General features: G+C 36.6%; 1 protein-coding gene across 2 annotated transcripts; it reads right to left on the bottom strand.

Moving 5' to 3' along the window:
• Nucleotides 1–5,762: 5,762 nt before the first annotated feature.
• PPDPFL (pancreatic progenitor cell differentiation and proliferation factor like) lies at nt 5,763–9,622 on the bottom strand. 2 transcript variants are annotated; one of them, XM_073018645.1, is made up of 5 exons: nt 9,397–9,622; nt 8,988–9,086; nt 7,734–7,811; nt 7,537–7,636; nt 5,763–7,360 (listed from the first exon to the last, which is right to left on the bottom strand). In XM_073018645.1, exons 2-5 carry the CDS (start codon nt 9,040–9,042, stop codon nt 7,339–7,341), a joined length of 255 nt encoding a protein of 84 aa, XP_072874746.1. In that variant the 5' UTR covers nt 9,043–9,086; nt 9,397–9,622; the 3' UTR covers nt 5,763–7,338. The 2 variants fall into 2 exon arrangements, with proteins under 2 accessions (XP_072874746.1, XP_007998766.2); XM_008000575.3 differs by having other exon boundaries at nt 5,763–6,635.
• Nucleotides 9,623–9,864: the final 242 nt, after the last annotated feature.

Here is a 9,864-nt window from a genome sequence, read left to right as displayed (position 1 = left end):
ACAATGTTTGAACTTGATCACTTATGTATATTTAACTTCTAACCCTTCTGTTAGGCAGGAATCTAGACCCAACATGGTGGCGTTACCCGGCGTAGCAGGCCTTTTGTAAAAGACTCCCTTCACCCTTGTACATACCAGCAGACTTACATACGTCAGAGGTTCCGGCTGGGCAACCACACTCCCCCATGACCTGCAGCTCACCTGCATTCCACAAGTTCGTAAACAGCAGTTTTGGTTAACAGTTTCCAAAGACCCCTTCCTCGTGACCCTTACTCAACTCCTGCCCTAGTAGTTTCAAGACCCTCCAGGCCCTGTTTGCACAACCAGCTTCCCTACCTCTCGGGCTATAAAAAGCCCCTACCCTCCTCCCTCAGCGCAACTTCCTTGGCCAGCACCCTTGGACCAAGGAACCCCGCCCGCGAGTCCTAATAAAGGCTATTCTCACTGCCATTTGCCTTGTGTCTTCGTTCCCGGTTCAGCTCCAGCCTCAGTTTACCTTTACATCTTCCTGATTTGAAATAACCTCACTATTTTACATGATTTTGTTTCCAGAATCACTCACTTGCTCTCCCAGGTCATTGTGCTTTCTTCACACCAAAATTACCACCATAGCTTAACAGAAGCAGCTTACTCCCAGACTTTGGGCGGAGGGACAGTGGCAGTTTTGCCCATAGGCAGTGTAAAGAAATGTTACTCTCTGTACAGAAACAAATCTCCAGAAGCCCTCATTGAAGAATGAGATTCCTAGCCCTCAGCTCAGGACTATGGGTGTGGGATTTCTGGAGAAGGAGCCCTGCTATCTGCACTTTCTCAAACTCCCTACATGAGTGTTAGACACATCAGATTATGAGAATTTAAGGACTGCAGATTTGCCAAAATAAATTGCTACTTGTTTGGACAGCAAACAAGGTGCTTATGGAGTATTTACACTGTTGTAATACACTTCCAGCCTTTCTCTCTGCCTTACCATGTTTTTAACTATTAACATTAGAGAAGTCATTAGTGCTATTTGAAGAAATATGAGGTATGCTTCACCCAAATGCTATAAATAACTAATTAGAATGATTAGCTGGAGAATGATTTGACTCTCTGACATTTAACATGTTCTAGAATTTTGAAAAAAGAAAACATATGGAATAGTGTTTAAAAAATATTTCCAGAAAGAAAATACTTGTTCATTGATTTGGAATTAATTGGTCAGTTACAGATTTGTTAAACTTTTAAATATGTGTAAGAGTAACTAATTCACCTCCACAGATCCCCAGTTTCTTATTCCAGTCCTACACTGCTCCTTTAAATGAGGCCTGCCTCGCTTTCAATTCAAAACCTTTACTCCTGTGGAGTCCAGAACTCAGGACCAATTGAGGTCTTATATTCACCATCAAACACACTCAAATATGCTCCTAACTCAGGGACTGTCATGAACACCAGTCAAACATATCAAGGTAAAAGGATGTCTTTTGCACAATAGAGAGAAAACAATACAGTCTCCTTCCAGAATATTAAGCTGTATCAGCAGTAACAGAAAATAAGCGGATATGTGAAATCCATCTAGTATAAAAAAGAGCAAAGTAAAATGATGAGTTTACGAGTTTTATCTGTCTTCCCTTTTCATGGTGAAATTTAGCTTGAAATCCGAAAATAAGCAACTCTCCAAATATGCTTCTTAAGATTGCACAAATATTTTCAAAGGTAGTTCATTTGAAAATAAAATGTTAGTCGTTCTTCGTTGAAAAAGAATTGTAAAACACTAAGCTTTGTAGTGTATTGACATACAAATCATAGTCCCAGTAACTTCATTCACTAATTCAAAAACCTCTGCTAAGCGTGAGAAAAGGATAAAATACTCATTTAGCTTAAATTTCAGTTGGCTGTTAATCAAACAATTACTAAAGTGCAAAGGATTTAATATATTTGGGGTTTATAATTTGGAGGCAAACAAACTCCAATACACCTAACTAAAAATAATGAAGCAAAACTTGTATGGTCTAACCCTCTTAGTCAGATAAAACTATAACAGAAATATGGTTTTTTCTGAATAAATGAAATAAATATTTGGTTATAATGAATTTAATTAAAAGGTATTTAATTAAATTGAATTTAAAAGTTGAATAAAAGTTGTTTGAAGATATATTAGAAACACATCATAAGCTTTTTTCTTAACCTTTTGAGAACCAAGTGATTTGACTATAATGGAGAAAACTTTTCAGACCCCAGAACTGAAATACATTCTTTCTTCATGATTGTGTAAGGAAGGTGATAGTGTAGCTCTCCCTTTTTTCTAGTCCTCTGATATAAAATTTTTCTAGAAATATAGTTTGTCAAAAAGAAACTAGAGACAAACCTTTCATAGCAATGCACTTACCCACTTGGTGTGAGTGGTAGAAAGGAAATGATAGGGTAGAAATTACCTCGTTAGTTTAGAGAATTATTTCAAGGCCTGGAGACACCTGAGGGCGTGCCCCACTGGACTTGGTTACTTTGTATGCATGCTACTGTGCAGTGTTATTGGGGACAATATATAGATCACCCTGAGGGACTTGAAGAAGAAAGGGCATAGTCCCCACACCCTGCCATTTCTCAGTGTGGGTGTAGTTGGGAAAAAAAGTTGTTCACAATTTGACCTCCACATGGAATATGCAAAATTCTTTCAAAGCCATTGCCTCTTCACAGCAGTGTAACAAGAGGCTATATACACAATGCAGAGCACAGCAAGCCCCACTGGCTATTTTCTCTGCCCAGAGTACTTCTCACAAAACTAGTCACTTCTCCTCCTTCAGGACTCCACCCCAAAGCCAACTTCTCACTGAGTCCTTTCCTAACTTCACCAATCCAAGTTGCCCTCCCTTTACCTCCACCCTATCTCATCACTCTCCCACAAAACACTTCATTTTCCTTTACAGCACGTATCACTACTAGAAAACATTTTCTTCATTTCTTTACTGATTTAGTGTTTCCTTCTTCCCACTGAAAAGTAATGCTTCTTGAGGTCGTCACCAGTCCTGGCTAAAGAACCATTGCCATTCCTTTGCAAATATTTATTGTATGTCAGAGGCTGGGTACACAATGTTCAGCAAAGCAGGCATGACCCTTGATCTTACTTTCTTGTAGTTTATAGTGTAATGGATGAAACCTATATTAACCAAATAACTACATAAAGCAATTGTAAAATTATATCTGTGATTAGTGCTGGGAAGGAGAGAGATATGCACTAACTGAGTGGATAATGGAAAATCTACTTGAGTCAGGGAGGTCGGAGAAGGTTTCTCGGTGGAAGTGACTTTAGAGCTAAGGTTTCAAAGATAAGTAGACATTAAGTGAGGAGATTCTAAGCTGAGGGAAATGGAAAGGCCCTGTGGCAACAGGGAAAATGATGTACCTAAGTGACTGCGGGAAGGCAGATGCAGCTGGAACACAGGAAGCTGTGGAGAGCAAGCTGCAGGGTGGATCATAGGGGTCACCAGGAGCTAGACCAGAGCTGGGATTGGTGAGCTGTGACTACCTCTCATTTATTAGGAGTGATTAAGTCTTCTGTGTGTGCAAATGTGGGAGTGTGTGTGTGTGAGTGAATGTTCACAGGGGAGCATAATCGGGTTGTACATTCTAAAGATGGTTATGGTTATTCTGTAGAGGACAGTTGACTAGAGAGAGATAAAAATAGTGTAAGTGGACCACTTAGGAGGTCATGGCAGTACCCCAGGGACAAATGATTGACATTTGAATTTAGGTGGTGCACTTGGGAAAGAAAGTAAGTAGGTAGACCCCAGAAACATTAAAGATACAAAATTGAAAAGACTTGATGTTGGATTGGATAGGAAAGAAAATAAGCCAACTTGCTACTTGAGTTGATTAATGCTGCCATCATTATCTGAAAGCGAAGATACTACAAGGAGATATGGTGGAGTATAGAGATCATGAACTTGGCTTTGACATGTTAGGTTAGAAGACTTTATAGGGAACTTGAATAAATTATGACTTGCTACACTTCTTGAATTTCTATGAGTTAGTTTTAGCCCTATTCAATTCAACCTGGCCAATTACTATCACTCTCTAAAATAATTTTGTTTATCATCCTTCTTTAATAGCCAAATGGAAGCATGCAGTTTTGTTTTCTACAACTTTAAATTCTACATATTGTGTGAAGCACCAAGAAGGCCTAAACACCAACTCAATAATTTTTACGGTTGTGAGAATTGAGGGATGGGCTGTTGGTGGTTTCATCTGTAAAGAAATAAAATCAGTAACTTGAAACCTGAGATCAAAATCATATATCAAAAAAAAAAAATAACAGAATACCAACACACAGTTTTATAGAACCTGAGCCTAAATTGTCAAAATCATACTGCGTTTAATACAGACATCCAAGTCCAGTCAAAATAACGTTTCATAATATCAGATTAGAATGTTCACAGCACATCGCAAGTCATTTGGATTGATGTCACCTCCCCAACACACTTGGCCTTCACTGTTGATTGTCTACCCAACAAGCAACAGAGCCAGGTAGGAGATATTTTATCTAAAATAATGCACAGTTATGCTGAGATCTATTTGTGACGTACTTTTTAAAGGCAGTGCAAAAATGTCTTCTGATACGTTGAGAAAGATTATCTAGAATTAACCAGAAAATATTTTGTTCCTTTTATATATTTCTATTATTTTAATTCTGTGGAAACTCTGGGATAGTATGCAGAAATTCTTTCCATTTTTAAATCATTTTGTGAGTTCAATTTAATATTACTTTCTGGAAAGATATCTTCCATTTTTTTTAATGTATCTATCTATCTGTCTATCTATCTACCTTCACATATGTGTGTGTAACTACTCTAAAATATTTAATTACTATATATGTTCATAGTTTTGTTTGACTTAAAATTTTATGTAAAATTCCATTACTTTAAATAATAATAATTTTCAGAAAGAGCAACACTAGTCTAAACTAATATAAAAACTGTAATTTTTACAAATATATAAGCCCTCCCAAATAAGGTAATTTAACAAATGGTATTTTTCTGAGTAAACAAAGTAAATGCCAAGTTGCTAACCTACTTTGCAAACTTCATCAAGTAACCTAAACAAGCAATCTGTTCATTCATATATCAAGTAGTTAAGAAAAAAAAGAATTTGCTGATGATATTAAAGTGGAAACAGAACCTTTCCAGAGTTTGCCATTATATTTTCTCTCACTTAAAAAAAATCTGTTTTTAATTACTATGATTTAATTTGAACCAAAATCAAGTGAATATATATACTCCTACAATTTAATCCACTTCTAGAAATAGAGAAAATGTGTTTATGCAGGCAGCCACCAGGAAAGCCATCACATGTAGACAGTGATGTGGATCAAAGGGATGTTTGAGTCCTTTCATTAACAACTATGTGATAAAGGGACACAAGCTTGAAGAAATGCCTTTCCCATTCGGAACAGGTAAATGATCTGTCTGCAATGTCTGTCACTGCCAATGGCCAGCCTGGATGCTCTGTCATGGTTATGTAGTTGGGTAGGAAGACCATCCTGCTAAGGGTTATGTGTGCTCCGCTGGATGTTTATGTCAGCATTGGCCCCATGACTGCAGTGATGTCTACCGCTGAGTGAGCATCCCTGATATCTAAGCCTTACATCTCACACTGAAAACTACTTGCAAGCAATATACAGAAACTTATCAATTGAAACTTATTAAGTATTATTTGCCCAATATTCAGAGAACAGAGAGCTATTCTACTCAATGTAGGGAATACACTTATTCAGAAAATTTCAGTGTTCCTTTTTATATTAACATTTATTGTTTTCTAATTATACACAATACTTGGCATATTAGAAAAATTTACAGATACGGAAAAATATATTAAAAAGAGAATGAAAAACGCCCATAATCCCATCTCCAGAAATGGCCCTGTCAGCATTTTGGTATAGTTCCTTCCTGTCTACTTTATGCATATGTAACTTTTTAATACAACTAAAATTGTACTATATATGGCGTATTAGGCCAGTTTTTAATACAATAATATAATTTTCCATGTCATTAAATGTTATTTAAAAAAAAGAATTTTAAAGTCTCTACAATGACCAATTGGTTAGCTGTATGGTAATCTATTTAGCAGGTAATGTACTTAACGATACATATGCTATTTCCAACCTTCATTATTTTAAAAAAATTGAATTTTTACAATTCTTTTCTAAACTTCTGAATTCAATGCCCTTTAAACCATTATGTGAAACACTGACACATCAGTTTTAAAGCATAATAAATAAATCGTTCAACAGACATAAAAATAATCTAACTTAAGATTTTTAATAAAAATGATATAAGTAATGAAAGAGCTACTTTATGTAAATCACAACATTTGAAGGCCTATTACTTCAAAGGGGTGTCTTGTTTCTAAAGGCACAATTTTCAAAGATGCACCAGGTAGCAAGTGCCACTTGTGGTGATAGTCTTTGTGTTGAGAAAAATGCCTAAACTTTTGCTATATCAGTGACTGCTGTGATCTTGTCTCATAAGTGAGATCTCAGGCACATTTTTGTCTTCTTACAAGGAGAAGAGTCCTGGAGTAGCTGGGGCGCTGAAGGGGAGCCGTTCACGTATGGGCCACTGCAGCAGGCAGAGGATCTTGATTGTCAGAATCAACTGTTCATGCTACATAAGGCAGGCAACCGTTACCAACATGTTCATTGAATGGCAGTGCAAAGATGATCAACTACAAAGTGCTCATCTGTAATTTGGGTTGACTTTATAGTAGTCTGAGAGGTTGGGATAAATAAACGAAACATTGTCCAGATAATTCACATGAATAAACTTGATAAAGAGTGTTGAGAAAACATCTTTCCAACAATTAGTCTTGTATTGGCTTTTCAAAATATTTTAAATAATGATTCTATTTTTAAATAATGATTCTAAATTTGTCTTAGCTGGAAAATCCATCAAAATCACTGTATTTCAACATTGGCATCTATGAATCACTTTATTATAGATTATTTCTATTCCATTTAGTTACTAAGTATTCAAATGTCTAAAATCCAAAATAAGTAGTTTAAATATATTAAATAACAACTGTGCTAGTCAGTGTGTTTGAGTTCAAAATGTCTGAAAACAACAACTGCACACAAACCCCCAATTCAACCTGCCTAGTAATTTGCACCACACAGAAGCTAATCTAAATCAGCAGTGTCATTCTAAGGTTATCTAAGACAACAACTAGACAATGGTTATTCTTTTCCTGAAGGTATGGGCAAAACAAATTTAGACCCTTTCCTCTGATTCTCAGTCCATCGCCCGCCAAACAATGACACAGTTTGGCATATGACTTCACCACTCTTGAGTGACTGAACTGGAAAGGGTGCTATGGTCTTCCTGACAGCGACCTTCAAGGAGGGAGCTGTGTTAGTGCCACCCTCATCCTTCAGGTACACTTCATAGGCAAGGCTTACTGCTCTCAAGAGACAATTGTGTACCCTAAGTGAGTAGCATAACACATACCATGTGCATTATTTCATTCACTAAGTAAGAACTGCCCTTACCAGAGAAGGCTAAAACTCACCCAATAGCAGACAGATCTTTTATTCTCACATTTGAAAGCACAGGGTCAGAATGGAAAAAGAATTTAAACCACCAGGTGGATTCTGCCACTTCAGGCAACCCTATCAAATAAAATTTGTATTACTCCTTATCAAACAAAATTGAGATTAAAAATAAAAAGAAATAATACGGATGGCACTGAAAGAAATAACTAAGTACCTTGCTGTGATTTGTCATCATCTATGAAGTTAATGGAATCAGAGCCAGTTAAAGAACTAACTGAAGAAACACTGGACTCTGTGGGAAACAAACGATATTAAACAAATAAATAACTGGCAACCAGACAAGCACATTCGCATCATTTAAATACAAACTGTCTAGTAGCGCGGTTTGAAATCATTTATTCCTAGCTTGTGAATTCGTGAATTGAAAAACTGATCAAATTACCAATCAATAGAAAGCTGCTATATTAAGAAATACTATGTTCTACTGATAAGATATAATCATTTCCAAGGCAGGCAACTCACTCTCTCCTTGGATATGAATGTTGAATTTAAAATGTATTATAAATGTTTTCAGATTCAAAGACTAAGAAAGAACAAGACCAAGAATAAATATTGTCATACTACATTAGAAATATTACATACATATATATTTAAAGTTCTACAAAAGTCATCAAATCTAGGAATTAAGGAATTATTTTGAAAGAACAAACATTTTGTCTTATTAAACTTGTATTTAAAACCTATGTCTCTTATAAGATCAGATTATAAAAGTAACTCCTGTGGATAAATAACACTAAGTAAATGAGCATAAACTTTTGTAAAATAAATAAATCAGTGGTTGTCTCTAAAACTTATACTACGAGCAACCCTTGAACGAAGAGTTTTCTATGCGTTGTTGCCATAGATACTTTTAATAACTACTAATTTGGTTCTAAAATGCTTATTTTATTTTATGAAATTTCTCAATCTTCTCTAAGAAGCTACAATTTCTATTTGGCTATGAATATGAACAGATGGATAGATTAATAAAAATAAAACTGGCCAGATAGAAATTGGCCTATTATCCATAGCAGAAGATGGAAATTAAAAAGTTTTTGAAGCAAAATCATGCTATCCTTTCTTTTCTAAGGAGTTGAATAATACTTTATGTATGTAAAATTATCAGTTTTTAGTGGATCTTACAGAATGCAAGGTACATAAAATTAAAACATTGTAATGAAACATAAGCTGATGTTCACTGATTTTTAAGTGTCAATGGCTTCATCAATACAACGTAGCTAGAACAAAGAAGTGGCTGTCAGCACTGGGTCAGAGAGGTCCCTGAGGCCTCCTGTTTCCTTCATTGTCACCAAGAATTAGTTTTCTCCCTTAAGTTCTGAAGGTAACATGATACCTATGTTAACAATATCCCACAAACATCACCTCAAATCATATTACCTAGGGATATCTCTATGATGGTGCAACTTACTTCGATAATACTGATTTCTGGCTAGAAGGCAACCAATGGAAGGTACTGATGCCATGGCTTTACCCGTGAGAAAGCACACAAGAAGCTGTGAGCATCAATCTGAGAAACAGCAACAGAGAAAAGAGGCATTGATATGAATAACAGGGAGTTTTCTTTTCTTTTTTTCCACGTGACTGTTACAAAGTATTATCATTTACCATGTAATAAATATCTGATAAAAGGAATTTAAATGTTTACGCAAAAGTTCAACCAAACATATTGCAATAAAAAGATACAATTAGTACATTTAGGTCGAAAAGAAAGAAAAACTATATGTCCAACTATATACAATGCACAGAACTTACTCCATCTACAACAGACCTAAAGGTCAGAGAAAAAGTGTTAACTCAGCCATGAAGTAGTCACTCACCTATTTGTTTTCTCCAATTCGTTCTTTTAAAATAAACGCGGTTCTAAAGTTTCTTCAGAAAATACATGCTTTGAAAGAACCAGTTCTTAGAGATTGAAGAGAGGCTGCACCACCCACGCAGGCCCAGAGGCAGGCGCGTGATCGGGGACCCCTGAGCACACCTTATATTTAGAAGCCCCAGGCTGGCTGGAACCTGAGCTGTGGGTGACTTGGAGTGAGGTGGGTACACAGCCAGTCAGAGGCGGCAAGCAAGCACTCCCTGCACTTCTGCCCTCCAGCCAGCCAAAGGCCCTCAGAACGCGGCAGCCTGCCAAGTTTGGCTGCAGTCAGCAGGGAAGGACTTGGCCCGATGCTCCTTTGGACTCAGCCTGTTTAATATCACAACCGCTGGTGACTACAGAGAGGGAGGCGATACACAAGTGTCTCCTCAGCCTTAGATACAATCACACACTCCACCTGCAGCACCAC

Source organism: Chlorocebus sabaeus, chromosome 8, assembly GCF_047675955.1.
Source record: "Chlorocebus sabaeus isolate Y175 chromosome 8, mChlSab1.0.hap1, whole genome shotgun sequence".
Classification (NCBI taxonomy): Eukaryota; Metazoa; Chordata; class Mammalia; order Primates; family Cercopithecidae; genus Chlorocebus; species Chlorocebus sabaeus.
Note: the sequence above shows the minus strand (reverse complement) of the source record. Positions and strands in the feature narration are given on the sequence as shown.

Bases quoted from the DNA above. Each gene is read 5' to 3' on its own strand.
- PPDPFL (XM_073018645.1), bottom strand. From the start codon at position 9,042: ATGGCATCAGTACCTTCCATTGGTTGCCTTCTAGCCAGAAATCAGTAT. The intron at 7,812-8,987 runs GTAAGTTGCACC...TGTTTCCCACAG, and splicing joins CAGAAATCAGTATTATCGAA to AGTCCAGTGTTTCTTCAGTT. The intron at 7,361-7,536 runs GTGAGTTTTAGC...CCCTCCTTGAAG, and splicing joins AAAGATCTGTCTGCTATTGG to GTCGCTGTCAGGAAGACCAT.